A 17123-nucleotide genomic window follows, 5' to 3' on the forward strand; every position below is an offset into this window, starting at 1 on the left:
ACCTGAGTGAGCCAGAGTCCCCCAAGCGGCTGCTCCTTTAACCCAGTCCTGTCTGAGCGAAGAACAGACGCCCTGAGGCGACCTACACGCAGAGGCGGGGCCAAATCCAAAGCTGAGACCTGGGAGCTGTGAGAACAAAGAAGAGAAAGGGAAATCTCTCCCAGCAGCCTCAGAAGCAGCGGATTAAAGCTCCACAATCAACTTGATATACCCTGCATCTGTGGAATACATGAATAGACAACAAATCATCCCAAATTGAGGAGCCAAGATTCAGTGCTGTGCCTCTGAGGTGGGAGAGCCAACTTCAGGACACTGGTCCACAACAGACCTCCCAGCTCCACATAATATCAAACGGCGAAAATCTCCCAGAGATCTCCATCTCAACACCAGCACCCAGCTTCACTCAACGACCAGCAAGCTACAGTGCTGGACACCCTATGCCAAACAACTACCAAGACAGGAACACAACGCCACCCATTAGCAGAGAGGCTGCCTAAAATCATAAAAAGTCCACAGACACCCCAAAACACACCACCAGACGTGGACCTGCCCACCAGAAAGACAAGATCCAGCCTCATCCACCAGAACACAGGCACCCTCCACCAGGAAGCCTACACAACCCACTGAACCAACTTTAGCCACTGGGGACACACACCAAAAACAACGGGAACTACGAACCTGCAGCCTGCAAAAAGGAGACCCCCAAACACAGTAAGATAAGCAAAATGAGAAGACAGAAAAACACACAGCAGGAGAAGGAGCAAGATAAAAACCCACCAGACCTAACAAATGAAGAGGAAATAGGGAGTCTACCTGAAAAAGAATTCAGAATAATGATAGTAAAGATGATCCAAAATCTTGGAAATAGACAAAATGCAAAAAACAGTTAACAAGGACCTAGAAGAACTAAAGATGAATCAAGCAATGATTAAAAACACAATAAGTGAAATGAAAAATACTCTAGATGTGATCAATAGCAGAATAACTGAGGCAGAAGAACGGATAAGCGACGTGGAAGATAAAATAGTGGAAATAACTACTACAGAGCAGAAGAAAGAAAAAAGAATGAAAAGAACTGAGGACAGTCTCAGAGACCTCTGGGACAACATTAAACGCACCAACATTCGAATTATAGGGGGTTCCAGAAGAAGAAGAGAAAAAGAAAGGGACTGAGAAAATATTTGAAGAGATTATAGTTGAAAACTTCCCTAATATGGGAAAGGAAATAGTCAAGTCCAGGAGGCACAGAGAGTCCCATACAGGATAAATCCAAGGAGAAATATGCCAAGACACATATTAATCAAACTGTCAAAAATTAAATACAAAGAAAACATATTAAAAGCAGCAAGGGAAAAACAACAAATAACACACAAGGGAATCCCCATAAGGTTAACAGCTGACCTTTCAGCAGAAACTCTGCAAGCCAGAAGGGACTGGCAGGACATATTTAAAGTGATGAAGGAGAAAAACCTGCAACCAAGATTACTCTACCCAGCAAGGATCTCATTCAGATTTGATGGAGAAATTAAAACATTTACAGACAAGCAAAAGCTGAGAGAGTTCAGCACCACCAAACCAGCTTTACAACAAATGCTAAAGGAACTGCTCTAGGCAAGAAACACAACAGAAGGAAAAGACCTACAATAACGAACCCAAAACAATTAAGAAAATGAGAATAGGAACATACATATCGATAATGACCTTAAATGTAAATGGACTAAATGCTCCCACCAAAAGACACAGATTGGCTGAATGGATACAAAACCAAGACCCATATATATGCTGTCTACAAGAGACCCACTTCAGACCTAGAGACACATACAGACTGAAAGTAAGGGGATGGAAAAAGATATTCCATGCAAATGGAAACCAAAAGAAAGCTGGAGTAGCAATTCTCATATCAGACAAAATAGACTTTAAAATAAAGACTACTAGAAGAGACAAGAAGGACACTACATAATGATCAAGGGATCGATCCAAGAAGAAGATATAACAATTGTAAATATTTATGCACCCAACATAGGAGCACCTCAATACATAAGGCAAATACTAACAGCCATAAAAGGGGAAATAGACACTAACACAATCATAGTAGGGGACTTTAACACCCCACTTTCACCAATGGACAGATCATCCAAAATGAAAATAAATAAGGAAACACAAGCTTTAAATGATACATTAAACAAGATGGACTTAATTGATATTTATAGGACATTCCATCCAAAAACAACAGAATACACATTTTCCTCAAGTGCTCATGGAACATTCTCCAGGACAGATCATATCTTGGGTCACAAATCAAGCCTTGGTAAATTTAAGAAAATTGAAATTGTATCAAGTATCTTTTCTGACCACAATGCTATGAGACTAGATATCAATTACAGGAAAAGATCTGTAAAAAATACAAACACATGGAGGCTAGACAATACACTACTTAATAATGAAGTGATCACTGAAGAAATCAAAGAGGAAATTAAAAAATACCTAGAAATAAATGACAGTGGAGACACAACGACCCAAAACCTATGGAATGCAGCAAAAGCAGTTCTAAGAGGGAAGTTTATAGCAATACAATCCCACCTTAAGAAACAGGAAACATCTCGAATAAACAACCTAACCTTGCACCTAAAGCAATTAGAGAAAGAAGAACAAAAGCATCCCAAAGTTAGCAGAAGGAAAGAAATCATAAAAATGAGATCAGAAATAAATGAAAAAGAAATGAAGGAAATGATAGCAAAGATCAATAAAACTAAAAGCTGGTTCTTTGAGAAGATAAACAAAATTGATAAACCATTAGCCAGACTCATCAAGAAAAAAAGGGAGAAGACTCAAATCAATAGAATTAGAAATGAAAAAGGAGAAGTAACAACTGACACTGCAGAAATACAAAAGATCATGAGAGATTACTACAAGCAACTCTATGTCAATAAAATGGACAGCCTGGAAGAAACAGACAAATTCTTAGAAATGCACAACCTGCCAAGACTGAATCAGGAAGAAATAGAAAAAACAAACAGACCAATCACAAGCACTGAAATTGAAACTGTGATTAAAAATCTTCCAACAAACAAAAGCCCAGGACCAGATGGCTTCACAGGCGAATTCTATCAAACATTTAGAGAAGAGCTAACACCTATCCTTCTCAAACTCTTCCAAAATATAGCAGAGGGAGGAACACTCCCAAACTCATTCTAGAAGGCCACCATCACCTTGATATCAAAACCAGACAAGGATGTCACAAAGAAAGAAAACTACAGGCCAATATCACTGATGAACATAGATGCAAAAATCCTCAACAAAATACTAGCAAACAGAATCCAACAGCACATTAAAAGGATCATACACCATGATCAAGTGGGGTTTATTCCAGGAATGCAAGGATTCTTCAATATACGCAAATCAATCAACGTGATACACCATATTAACAAATTGAAGGAGAAAAAGCATATGATCATCTCAATAGATGCAGAGAAAGCTTTCGACAAAATTCAACACCCATTTATGATAAAATCCCTGCAGAAAGTAGGCATAGAGGGAACTTTCCTCAACATAATAAAGGCCATATAGGACAAACCCACAGGCAGCATCGTCCTCAATGGTGAAAAACTGAAACCATTTCCACTAAGATCAGGAACAAGACAAGGTTGCCCACTCTCACCACTCTTATTCAACATAGTTTTGGAAGTTTTAGCCACAGCAATCAGAGGAGAAAAGGAAATAAGAGGAATCCAAATTGGAAAACAAGAAGTAAAGCTGTCACTGTTTGCAGATGACATGATACTATACATAGAGAATCCTAAAACTGCTACCAGAAAACTACTAGAGCTAATCAATGAATTTGGTAAAGTAGCAGGATACAAAATTAATGCACAGAAATCTCTGGCATTCCTATATACGAATGATGAAAAATCTGAAAATGAAATCAAGGAAACACTCCCATTTACCATTGCAACAAAAAGAATAAAATATCTAGGAATAAACCTACCTAAGGATACAAAAGACCTGTATGCAGAAAATTATAACACACTGATGAAAGAAATTAAAGATGATACAAATAGATGGAGAGATATACCATGTTCTTGGATTGGAAGAATCAACATTGTGAAAATGACTCTACTACCCAAAGCAATCTACAGATTCAATGCAATCCCTATCAAACTACTACGGGCATTTTTCACAGAACTAGAACAAAAAATTTCACAATTTGTATGGAAACACAAAAGACCCCGAATAGCCAAAGCAATCTTGAGAACGAAAAATGGAGCTGGAGCCTGGAGGGGTGGGATGGGGAGGGTGGGAGGGAGGGAGATGCATGAGGGAAGGGATGTGGGAACAGATGTATATGTATGACTGACTCACTTTGTTATAAAGCAGAAACTAATTTAAAAAAATGGAGCTGGAGGAATCAGGCTCCCTGACTTCAGACTATACTACAAAGCTACAGTAATCAAGACAGTATGGTACTGGCACAAAAACAGAAAGATAGATCAATGGAACAGGATAGAAAGCCCAGAGGTAAACCCACGCACATATGGTCACCTTATCTTTGATAAAGGAGGCAGGAATGTACAGTGGAGAAAGGACAGTCTCTTCAATAAGTGGTGCTGGGAAAACTGGACAGGGACATGTAAAAGTATGAGATTAGATCACTCCTTAACACCATACACAAAAATAAGCTCAAAATGGATTAAAGACCTAAATGTAAGGCCAGACACTATCAAACTCTTAGAGGAAAACATAGGCAGAACACTGTATGACATAAATCACAGCAAGATCCTTTTTGACCCACCTCCTAGAGAAATGGAAATAAAGACAAAAATAAACACATGGGACCTAATGAAACTTCAAAGCTTTTGCACAGCAAAGGAAACCATAAATAAGACCAAAAGACAACCCTTAGAATGGGAGAAAATATTTGCAAATGAAGCAACTGACAAAGGATTAATCTCCCAAATATATAAGCAGCTCATGCAGCTCAATAACAAAAAAACAAACAACCCAATCCAAAAATGGGCAGAAGACCTAAACAGACATTTCTCCACAGAAGATATACAGACTGCCAACAAACACATGAAAGGATGCTCAACATCTTTACTCATTAGAGAAATGCAAATCAAAACTACAATGAGATATCATCTCACACCAGTCAGAATGGCCATCATCAAAAAATCTAGAAACAATAAATGCTGGAGAGGGTGTGGAAAAAAGGGAACACTCTTGCACTGCTGGTGGGAATGTGAATTGGTACAGCCGCTATGGAGAACGGTATGGAGGTTCCTTAAAAAACTAGAAATAGAACTACCATATGACCCAGCAATCCCACTACTAGGCATATACCCTGAGAAAACCATAATTCAAAAAGAGTCATGTGCCACAATGTTCATTGCAGCCCTATTTACAATAGCCCGGAGATGGAAACAACCTAAGTGTCCATCATCAGATGAATGGATAAAGAAGATGTGGCACATATATACAATGGAATATTACTCAGCCATAAAAAGAAACGAAATTGAGCTATTTGTAATGAGGTGGATGGACCTAGAGTCTGTCACACAGAGTGAAGTAAGTCAGAAAGAGAAAGACGAATACTGTATGCTGACACATATATATGGAATTTAAGAAAAAAAAAGTCATGAAGAACATAGGGGTAAGACAGGAATAAAGACACAGACCTACTAGAGAATGGACTTGAGGACATGGGGAGGGGAAGGGTAAGCTGGGACAAAGTGAGAGAGTGGCATGGACATATATACACTACCAAACGTAAGGTAGACAGCTAGTGGGAAGCAGCCGCGTAGCACAGGGAGATCAGCTCGGTGCTTTGTGACCGCCTGGAGGGGTAGGATAGGGAGGGTGGGAGGGAGACGCAAAAGGGAGGGGATATGGGAACATATGTATACGTTTAACTGATTAAATTTGTTATAAAGCAGAAACTAACACACCATCGTTAAGCAATTATACTCCAATAAAGATGTAAAAAAAAAAAAGAGAGAATCAGAATAAATAGATAATTCATGTTCTACAGGGACTAAAAAAAATAAAATAAAATAAAATCAAACCTGGCAAGTACCTCTGTGCTCATCTAATTCGGTCAAGGGGACAGAGAGGGCAAGGAGCTTGCTCCAAGGTCATGGCCAGAGCTCTGAGTCCTCGGAGGAAAGTCTGGGACCCAGAATGGTTTCGTTGCTCAGGACAAGCTAGGATAGGCCACATGTGACCCCCAGACCTCATGACTCATGCCAGACCTGCCTCGTACACCACACCCTGCCTTTGGTTGGCTGCAGGTCTGTCCTACACCATCTTCATGCCAGGACCCAGGCACATGGACTAGTCTCCACCTGGAACTCAGTGGATGCTGGGCCAGAGGGAGAGGCCCAGTGAGTCACATGCTGGCTCTTGAAGCATCTGCCCTGGGACAAAGGCCACCTCGATCCACCTTTTGCTGATATGCCCGAGTGCCAAGATGTGCAATCCTACTGTGTGGAGGGGAGAGAGAGGGTGGATTTTTTTGCAAGAAGATGTCCACTCCAGCAGAGATGCTCAGCCTGACAAACGCTGGTGTGTCAGGACAAAAAGACAGGATTCATACATGCAAGGACTCATACCTGTTAAGAAAACAAAAAAAACTCAAAAGAAATACAACAGACAAAAGTGAATCAAAGAACTTGGGAAGAGGTATATAAGAAACAGGTGAGCAAACAGAGCTCCCAATAGGGAGTTGGACCAAAAACTTTCTTGATAACATGATTGAAGTTCAATATCACCATTAAAAGATTCCTGAGATAGAGGCATATGTGAGAAGTTTGTAATCCTGAACTGAATTCTACATTTCAACAAAACCCAGGAGACACAGAGTGTGTGTGTGTGTGTGTGTGTGTGTGCGCACACGTGCACTTGTAGGAAGGGCAAAAATTTGACATTCTGCTGAGTTTCTTCTTGTTCAGGGAGAAAGTGGATAACTGAAATCCACTGATAACATAGAATCAAGATGTTGAATGCTAACTTACTACAGGGAAAATTTTTGACCAAACAAATAATGATGAAAGCAAAAGAAGAGCCAATTAGAAAACATAATAGGAACATGAACTAAATGACAAATATTGCAACAGTGATCACAATCGACACGTTAAATTCACCTATTGACTTTCCAGATTTCACCAAAAAAAAAGTTCCAGCAATGTGCTGTTTACAAACCACCTACCTCCTGTAAAGTGATAGAGAAAAGATGCTTTTGTTTTGAATGTAAGTTCAAAACAAAAAGAACCAAACAGGAAGACATTTTATATTGATGAGAAAATACCATTCACGAATTTTTTTTTTTTTGGCCACAGTACGCGGCTTGCGGGATCTCAGTTCCCTGACTAGGGATTAAACCCGGGTCACAGCAGTGAAAGCCCAGAATCCTAACCACTGGACCACCTGGGAATTCCCACGAGCTTTTTAAAAACTAAGCTTCAACCAAAACTTATAAAAAGAAGCTGTCGAGGAAAAACAGGAAAACATGATAATACCAATATACAATCCTTTAATATACTTTTCTTAGAAATGGACAGACAGTACAGGCAAAAAAAAAGGTGGGGGAAGGGGTGGTGGTGGAGGGAGACAGCAAAAAAGAAAAACAGAGTTAAATAATTTACAAGCTGAATTTAATAGATTACATACAACTTTACACCAAACCAACAATATGTGTTATTTTCAAATGTGGTAGCACGTTTTCCATGATCCCCTCCCCCAAAAAATCATTCTAAAGTTCACCTGGAGAAATAAATGCACAAAAGAATCTAGAACGTTTTGAGTAAGAACATATCCATGAGGCTGTTAGTACTGGTGTGATGGTGACCAATGGAATAGTCCAGTCCTGAGCTGTACAGACTGGCGGTCTCCAGCCACCTGTAGCTGTGGAGCACCTGAGCTACTGTGAGTCTGAACCCACAGGCTGGAGTGTAAAATACACACATGGGATTCCAAACTTTGTATGAAAACACTGTAAAATATCTCAATATTTCTAATGTCCATTACATGTTGAAAAAATGGGTTAAACTATTATTAATTTCATCTGCTTTTTCCTTTTTATTGAGGCTCCTAGAAAATTTAAACTATGTCTACTGGACGGCACTGGTCCTGAAACGGGCCTGGGTTTTCAATTTTCTGTCCACATCCTTTATAACACTTGTTCACGGAGTCTTAGTCTTCCTTTCTGATCATCATAGAGTTAAAAACGTTCACTCTCTGGCCTAGATGCTGCCAAGTTTCTCCTGGATTTGTTTACATCCATTTTAATTTTTCAAATAGGCAAAATGATGGATCTCTCCTGCCAGTGTTTTTCCAATTATCAGTTCCAAAGCTTTCCTGTGGGCTGGTCAATTAGCCACTGCGGTGTGTGTTCGGGGAAACGGAACGAGGCACGATCGTCCTCATGTCGCTGCAGAGCAGTCGTGGTTGAGAAGCCGGCTTTGGGTCTCAGCTCCACTCCAGCTGCAAACTGGTCAAGTCCCCAGCTTCCACCTCTGGCATCAGGCCCTGCCTCGCTGGGTTGTCATGAGGACTCGTAAGTATTACCTGTAAAAAAGCACGGCTGTCTGATAGGAAGTTCTCCAGCTAAGCCTTGTTCGATCTTCAGCCTGCAGTGGTTAGGTGCCACCTGTAAGCTGTACAAGGTGCAGCAGTAACCCCAGAACCCAGCCTCCACGCTGACACCCCATGAGGTCTGGTCACTCCTCCCGTACCCAGCAGGGCCCCAAGGACCAGAGAGGGGCTACAGTGCACACCAACACCTGCGGTGAGAACAGGCTGGATGCTCTAGCTCCTGTGCTCAGCCATCCACCTCTCCCTTACACCCTCTCCGGCCCCAGCTTCTCCCAAGAGGTCAAGTTCACACTTAAGCTGGCCCCTGGATGGCCCACAGGTAATTCAAAGAACATATCAAAAATGTACTCGCCGTAGGGTCGAGTGGAGGGTCGCCGTCTGGCCGGGGGGAGAAAGCACCTCTGCAAAACCGTAAACCCACTCCTCCGTAAAAGCAACAAGATTACCGGCAAAATGGTCAAACTCAACTTTTTCAGAACTCTGGAAATTAATCAAAGGCCCACAGCAATCTAAGAAGTGTTTATCCAAAGAGTACATGCCTTTCAGCAACTTCCAACTCACTTTTCCTCCAATATTCCAACCCTGAAGGTTAAAACCCGAGACACCAAGCACAGCCCACCTCCGCATCCCCACGGCCTCCCCTCCCCCGTCCTGGGGCCTTATCCAAGGATCCTGACCCCGTCATTGGTCAGACCAAGAGCCATCCCAGAGGAAGCCTGTCTCGGCTGGACCACCCTGGCTTTGGTCTCTGCTCCTTCCCCTCGCCCATCCTCCTCCCTGCACCAGAATCACGTGGTTCCCACCATCAAAACCCCTCCATGGCTCGCAAAGATAGACACCAAACCCACACACCCAGCTTTGTGAGCCCTCCTCAAACTAGCTTGAAGGCTCCCAGACACCCTTTCCTGCTCCAGTGATGCAAACTGTAGGGAAAAAGCTTAGACCTGAGTATAATCCACCTTGGCCAAAGTCACACCCAACTGCTACTGGGACTTATTAGGGCTGTTGGCAGGTAAGACCACACGAGAGCTGACAGTGGGCCAAGCTCTGTACAGGCAGAGATACTGGGTTGGCCAAAAAGTTCACGCGGGTTTTCCCGTTAACACCTTACAGAAAAACCCAAACGAACTTCTTGGCCAACCCAACACTTCCATTTCATTTAATTGCCTTACGAGGTTGGTACCATTATCTGATCCCACAGATGAGGGAATCTGAGGTTTTTATTTCAACCACTTGGTACCCACAGCCGGGGACAGTGGCTGCAGCTCTGCAGGAGGATGCCTTCAGTGTGAAAGACCCCGGGGCTATCTCAGCTCTCCGGAGACCCCTGGAGGGGTGGGCAAGCCCAGAGGCACAGAGGCCTGGGCCTACCTTTAAGAGGAGGGGCCCCTGGCTCAAGACTTAGCTCCGCTCTCACCATGTAAATGTATTTTTTTAGATCATTCTTAGCACTACAGTATCTTAAATAACTTCACAGATCTATTAAGAATGCACAAAGAGTTTGGGAAACGAGTGCTTTAAACTCAAGCCTGGCTATTTGAGACCATCACTGGAGGAAGCCAGAGGAAGCTTGGCTGCCACCACGTGGGGCAAAGGCAGGGAAAATACCAGATGGAAATTTCTGGCTAAACTGTCTTCAAAAAGCCACGGGTCTCCTAGTTTAGTTGGGACCCTACAGCCCATCACACTTACAACCATCCTTCGCTTCCCTTTTTCACCATGGAAAAAATGCACTCAAAGTTACAATGTATACAATTTGAGATTTATATAAGTTTAAGTTATTTAAACTGCACAATGCTGAATGCAGTCTAAAAATGAATCAAACACACACCACTGCAAGGTAATTCAATGAGCTGCTTTTTTTTTCTTTTCTTTTTTTTTTAAACAAATTTGTACAGAAAAAAAAAAAAATCCCCGGATCACACCTATACCATACAGTCACCCTGTCAGGTACGCAGGATGCGATGGGAGCTGGGACGGGCAGCGGTAGCCGGCACAGGCAGCGGTAGCCAGCACAAGTAACTTCTGCTCACAGACAACACGGGACGTGGAAAAATCGTGGGTTCCCTTTGTTCTCCAGTGTATCTTGTACAAAATAATTACATTTTTTAAACATATTTACAGAGTTTGCACAAATAGAAAATGGTTACAAATTACAACCAGGCTTGGCAAGACAACAGTCCCCCCCCCCCCGCCACTGACCGAGGCTGGAGGTATGATTGCTTTGTATTTACAGATGCATTAAAAAGTCTGCCTTCTTAGAGACCTAGACGGAATTTATAAAAAAAGGTTAAATATCATAAAGTGATTTGTAAGCTGTACAAGTGATCGATGCCCATCAGTCAGCTCGTGTCTTGCTCCCTGAAGATAGACTCTGAAGGTAAAAGAAACCCTTCCCCACAAGCAAGCAACACCTCCCCTGCCTGTCTGCTACAGAGGTTTGGGTTTGGGTTTGGGTAGAGGAGGAAATAGGAATAAGGGAGGAACGGAATGCGGGGGGGGCAGGACAACCTAGTTGAGACCGTTTTCCTTCCACTATTTTTTTTAAATAAACAGCTTGCAACCAGGTTAAGCTGACTGGCTTGTTACGCGCCATCCTATGGCTTTGAAAAGAACCCACAGTTCTTTCCTTGTCTCAGAGACGAAACATCTCAACATGACTACAGCACAGAAAGGACTTTCGGGGGAGGACAAATGTTTGTAATTCCGATGTACAGTCTTTGCCTTGAGTACCAAGCCCAATTTCAACAGTGCAAAAAAGACTCCAGAAGCGGCGTGGGGATGGGGTCAGAGGCTCGAGTAATAGCTGTCCACCCACTGAGCAAGTCCTCGCTCCACCAGCGACCGGTTTATCAACACCACCTAGGAGAGAAAGGTCTCTGGAGAGCATGGCCACGGCACCAGGGACCACTTCCCAAGCCAGCGTGGGTTCCCCCCTCACAGCCCAGGCTGCCACTCACTGTAGGCGCCTGAGTCATGGGGTGGAAATCTGATTCATCTTCTGGGCCAACAGGGGATTCACTTACAGGTTCTGTCGGCATGCAAATAGCCTTTCCAATAGGCTGAGGAAAGCTAGGCTTTAGTACCAGGAGATGAAGGAGAAAAGCCAAATGGACCAGGTCCAGGAAGGCTCACGGACATTCTGTTGTGGGGACTGTCACGTGCACTGTAGGGTGTTTAGTAGCATCTCCGGCCTCTACCCGCTAAGATGACGCTAGCATTACTCCCAACTGTGGCCCCCAACAGCGTCTCTGGACGTTAAAAGGGAAAGAAGGCCAGGACTCACTTCATCCCCAATCACACTCCAGAGCTGAATCAGAGGGAGGCCGGTGGGACTGTAACTCGTCACCTGCAAACAAACACACACAAACCCCTCCACACCATGTTTAAAAGCTACCCCATGCACCTCTCCTTAAAGACCGCTGGCCAACCCGGGGTGTGAGGCACAGAAGCCCAGAGAGTTAGGCGGGGCCGGGAGGGGCTGCAGATGCCAGGCAGGAGGCTCCTGAGACAGACCCTGTCCGGCCTGCCCCCCGCCCCCGGCCCCCCCAGCCACACACCTGAGCCAGCAATGCTGCATTGCCTGTCATCTCGCTCATAGCTGCATCCGCCTCAGGTGAGAAGTGGTCATTATCTTTAGGAGAAGGAAAAGCAGCATTTAAGACTCTGAGGCGAGGCACTCGTCACTCACACAGCTTGCAGGTGTTTTCCGAGCAGAAGACTTCACACACTCCCGTGGACTTAAGAACTCCATGGGGCGTAGCCACACCTACGCCAGGTTCAGAGCCCCAAGCCTCCCCGGGGCTCCAAGTGGGTACACTCGGGGTGCCTGCTGCATGCCAACCACTGGGGGACGGAGGGCCAAAGGGACAGAAACTCTGCCTTCAGCGGAAATACCACCACCACCGCCACTTATTTGGGGGCCGAACGGACTGAGCACGTTGTATGTGTCCTCACACCGAATCAAGAACACGCTTCACAGGCGAGAACACGGAGACACAGGCCCAGTGGCCAAAGGTCAACCAGCTCCCAGAGCGATGCGGGTGGAATTCAGATCCAGGCAGCTGGCCACACAGCCCAATTCAGGCAGCGACTCTAAGTGGGCAGGGCACGCAGACCACATGCTTTGTCAGACTATACAGGTCACGTCTTTGTACAAGGACATACCCAAGGCGAGAGACAGGAGGGGCAGGATTAAGGTCTGGGAACGAACTATGTTCTGGTAGGTGCCTCCGTTGGAAGCCTCTCAAAGCTGGAGGCCTGGGTAGAGTCTAGAACAGTGGACCTGAAAGGGTGGTCCACGGACCAGCAGCACTGGCATCACTGGAGAACTTGTTAGAAATGCAAGTTCTCGGGCTTCCGCCCAGACCTATGCCATCAGAAGAGTGGCAGCAATCTGTGTTTGCTTAAGCCCTGTAGGTGAGAACAAGGGTCTCAAAGAGAAAGACCTGGGCTTCCCTGGTGGCGCAGTGGCTGGGAGTCCGCCTGCCGATGCAGGGGACACGGGTTCGTGCCCCGGTCTGGGAGGATCCCATATGCCGCGGAGCAGCTGGGCCCGTGAGCCATGGCCGCTGAGCCTGTGCGTCCGGAGCCTGTGCTCCGCAACGGGAGAGGCCACAACGGTGAGAGGCCCGCGTACCGCAAAAAAAAAAAAAAAAAAAAAAAAAAATAAGAAAGACCTACTTTCAACACCTGCCTGCACCCCCCAAGCCAGAGGCCCCAGCTGTTACCTGCCAGGGGCATCACGCTGTCCAGAAGGACCTCTGCTCCCTGGAACGGCAGGGTCACAAAGTCAGACCTAGAAAGGCAAGACAGGCACAAGCTGAACACGGACTTCACGGCTGACTCACTCTGGGCTGACGTTCACCTTCTGCTTAGCGCCGTGACCCCCACAACCCAGGGTGAAGCCACACAGAGGTACACACGACAGGCAGCAGGCCACAGCGCCCAGCTCGCCCTGCCGCAGGCCTGGCCTCAGAGGCGCTGCTTGCATCCCGCTCCCAAAGAGAAGCCGCCTCACTTCTGCCTAATGACACCTGGGGGAATTCTTCTACCAGACGGGCCTTTCTAGCTCCGTCTGGCTGAGGCGAGCATGGAGTTTGTTTATATCATACTCTGCTAAAACAGAGTAGGCAGCAGCAGGTTAGAATCAACCCACGTCCCAGGCTCCAGCTCTGCAGAAACCACACCCGGCTCACCGGATTTGCCGGAGCACGTCTACTTTCACTCTCTTGTATCCACCGTAGTCAACGTAGCGAATCTCGACTTCATTGGTCTCCTCGTAGGAGGCCACCACTTGGGCTCGCCACCAGGCACCGTCCATGCCGGGGGCAGCGCAGATGACCGTTACTGCAGGGCAAGACAAGAGCATGTGCAAAGGCCTGGCGCAGGGCAGGGCGACAGCAAGCATCCCCCAAGGGAAGGACTTGGCCCGCCTCACATCTGTGCCGCCCAAAAAGCTACCCAGACCAAAAAGTGTTCATCCACATCTGTTTACTCGGAGACTTACTGAAGCCAGAGGTAGACACAGATTAATTGGAATAAACCAAGTAAATTCCAAAATTCAGGGAATGGACCAGCAAATCTGCCTTATACTCTTTAAGGGAATGTCCCAGAAAAAAAATCGAGAGCCTTCAAGTGCAGATCTCAGTGGCTGGTTGCTAGCACCTGCTCTGGCCCATGACACCTCAGATGGAGGGCTCATCAGAAGGCTCCCAGGCCTAAACCCCACTCCTTCTGGCCTTTGCTTCAGGAAGGTACTGAGAGCACTAATGCCCGGGGCAGCCAACCAGGCCAGAGAGCAAGTGCCCCCAAGTGTCGCCAACCGCACCCCGGGGTAGCAGGGGTGGGGGCCTGTGACACAGCTGGCCACACTGTGTCCTAACCCTTAAAGGCAGCCCCTGGCGCAGTCACCTCCTGGCCTCCAGTTTGGTCTTTACTTCTGGGTTGAAGCAACATCAGAGAATCTGACAAAAGTGAAATCCTTATTCCTCTAAAAGAAAAACCATAAAAAATGCTACCGAAATTTCAAAGGTTTTCCTCACGCCTTAAAGCCCTCTAGGGGCTCCAGGTTAGGAGTCCCTGATGGGGTGGGTTAGAGACACGTTTCGACATTCGATTCCCGCTAACGAGGGCAACAAAGGTAACAGCTCCTGCGCAGGGACCACCTGGGCAAGTCACTGACTTTCTCACCTGTCGGCTAGAGATGACCCAACCCACCACAGGACTTTGTTGCACTTGGGGATCTTCTGTGGGACCTGCATCTGCATCAGGTACTGGGCGTGTTTAACACACACAGTAGCCAACTGCAATTCCTAGATCGAGTGGGCATCAGCCCCACTCAACAGGTAAGTAGCAGAGCTGGATCCAAACCCAGGTGCCAACACTCTACTCTGACCCCTTTCCTCCGTCAGCCGATGGAAACGCCATATTGGGCTAGCCAGGAAACTCAGCCCAGCACACTCCATGCCAGCAGCAAGAACCCAGGGATGCTGTTCCCATGAAGGGCCCAGAACAGCCTCCTCTCAGTCAAGACCAGGGGCAGAACAACAGGAGACCCCCAAAGCTTCTCCCCAAGCCTGGTCAGAGCCCAGGTTCCCCTCTGACCCCCAGGGCAGCACTTACTTTCCACTGGGGTGGGCAAGGTGGGGATTCCAGGCTGCGAGTAGCAGAGGTACATCTGCTGGTCCAGGCTGCGCAGCGCATGGAAGGTCGGGTGTGTGTGCTGCTGCACAAACAGGTGCCCAGCATTGACCTGGTTGACCACGATCACCTCCACAGTGATGCCATCCGGGAGCATGAGCTGCAGAGAGGAGAGGGGTGGTGAGCACGGCAGCAACTCTTCTCATGTCTGGGATGAGCACTGAGGCCCCAGGGCAAGTCTCGGAACTAGCACATCTTTGAAAAAGGCATGACTACCCAGAGCAACATGGCACCCAGAGGCCGACAGAGGTGCAAGGAAAACTATTTTAGCCGTGCAGCGTCTGGCTCCACTATGGCCCGTGCCCTGCAATACCACACGTAGCCACCAGAGGCGGCCTCAGCTCAGCTGGGCAGAGAGGCTCCCAGGAGCCAGCTGTGGATGGAACGTCCCGCCTCCCACTGGCCTGGGCACAACTTCCCTCCCTCGCCTCTTCAAGAGTCTATGAGACCCAGGGAAGGCAAACAGGAATGAGGTGGCCACTGAGAACAAGAATAAGAGGCAGACCGGCCCTCGGACCCCTCAGCCAGCTCCCTGGGACCTGCAGCTGACCCCAGGAGCTCCGCTTTGACAGCATCTCTCTGCTCTGCCTTTCTACCAGCAAGCAGAGGCCTGAGGTCAGGTCCACTGTCAAGGTCTGCACAGTCCGAGTCATTTGTTCTTCTCGACTCTCCACAGACATCTTCCCAACTCATTCCCACTCTGGGATTTGGAAGGCAGGTTTGCTCGGTGCGAGGTCCCATGTTAAAGACCCTAGAAGAGGCCAAGATTGGTCTCTCAAAAACAACAACAACAAAAATGTCCTTAAGGCACTAGCTTCCCTGCTACTAAGGCATCATCCGGGTGCGCTGGACACAGTAGGGCGGCTACTCCACCTCCCAGCCAGGCGGCCCCAAAAAGAGCCTCTGGCTGAGAGTTCTGTGCCTCCCCCCGCCCCGCTCCCGCCCCCGTCCTCTCAGTGCTGCTGGCTGAGAGGCACCTCTCCAGTCCCACCCAGCCACGGAGCACATGGGGAGGAAGCCTTACCAACCACTCACTTACTTAAAAAAAGAGTGGGTCTGTGGTCGAACCTGGTGGGAAAAACCCTATGATTCAGAAGTGAAGCATGGAGTGGGGTTCAGCCCACTCCCAAATACCCATGGGAAAGGAAAGGGACATTCACCTCTTCCCGCAAAGCACGAGGGTCTTTGGAGGGAGGAAGATACCCGCCCCTGAACAAAATCCAGGGAGGCCGTTTGCTTGGAGCTGCACACGCACCCCACCTGTGACATGCAGTGTTCTCGGCCTTCAGAACCCTACAGCTCCACTCCCGGTGAGACGGGGCTCAACAGGGCTGGGGGCACACAGCAGGGAAGGGTGACAGGCCCCAGAGAGCCTGCAGCCCCAGCACGCAGGCCCCCGACGCGCCCGCTCCCCCTCTGCCAGGGGTTCTTCTCCTTTGTGACCCAGGAGCCTCCCGTGAGGCGGGAAGGCGAAGGGGGGCCTTCGCCAGGGCCACCGCTGGACCTGGCTCAACCAGGAGGAGGGAACAACGACACAGCACGAGCCCGTTCGAGCCCCAAACGGCAGGTCCCAACCAGGTCTCAGAGGTGACCCAGGACACGGCACCAGCGCTAAGGAGTCCCGAGCCAGCCTGCACACACCCCGTCTGGACAGACTGTAATCCTCTCTAGGCAAATGCCCTGAAAACACAAAGGGTGCCCAGATGGCAGAGCCGGGGGAGAGTGGTCCTTCCAAGCAGGGACCGAGAGGCCTGCGGCTTCCTACCAGCACTCCGGCCCTCAACCCGACCCAGAGAACACAGGCTAGAAGCAGGACTGACGGGTGGAGGGCAGAG

The 17123-nt window shown here is 47.4% G+C and overlaps 1 protein-coding gene across 1 annotated transcript in view; it reads right to left on the reverse strand.

Annotated features, from left to right (window-relative positions):
* Positions 1 to 7557: 7557 nt before the first annotated feature.
* The window catches only part of AKAP1 (A-kinase anchoring protein 1), a 35369-nt gene continuing 25803 nt past the window's right edge, over positions 7558 to 17123 (reverse strand). Inside the window, exons 6-11 of the mRNA XM_082604368.1 lie at positions 15211 to 15388; positions 13785 to 13935; positions 13317 to 13384; positions 12147 to 12220; positions 11873 to 11935; positions 7558 to 11448 (exon numbers count right to left, since the gene is read on the reverse strand). Coding sequence (XP_082460494.1) covers positions 11374 to 11448; positions 11873 to 11935; positions 12147 to 12220; positions 13317 to 13384; positions 13785 to 13935; positions 15211 to 15388 — 609 coding nt within the window. The 3' untranslated portion in view covers positions 7558 to 11373. The remainder of the gene's footprint in view (positions 11449 to 11872; positions 11936 to 12146; positions 12221 to 13316; positions 13385 to 13784; positions 13936 to 15210; positions 15389 to 17123) is intronic.

Source organism: Mesoplodon mirus, assembly GCF_964341445.2.
Source record: "Mesoplodon mirus genome assembly, chromosome: 18".
Taxonomy (NCBI): Eukaryota; Metazoa; Chordata; class Mammalia; order Artiodactyla; family Ziphiidae; genus Mesoplodon; species Mesoplodon mirus.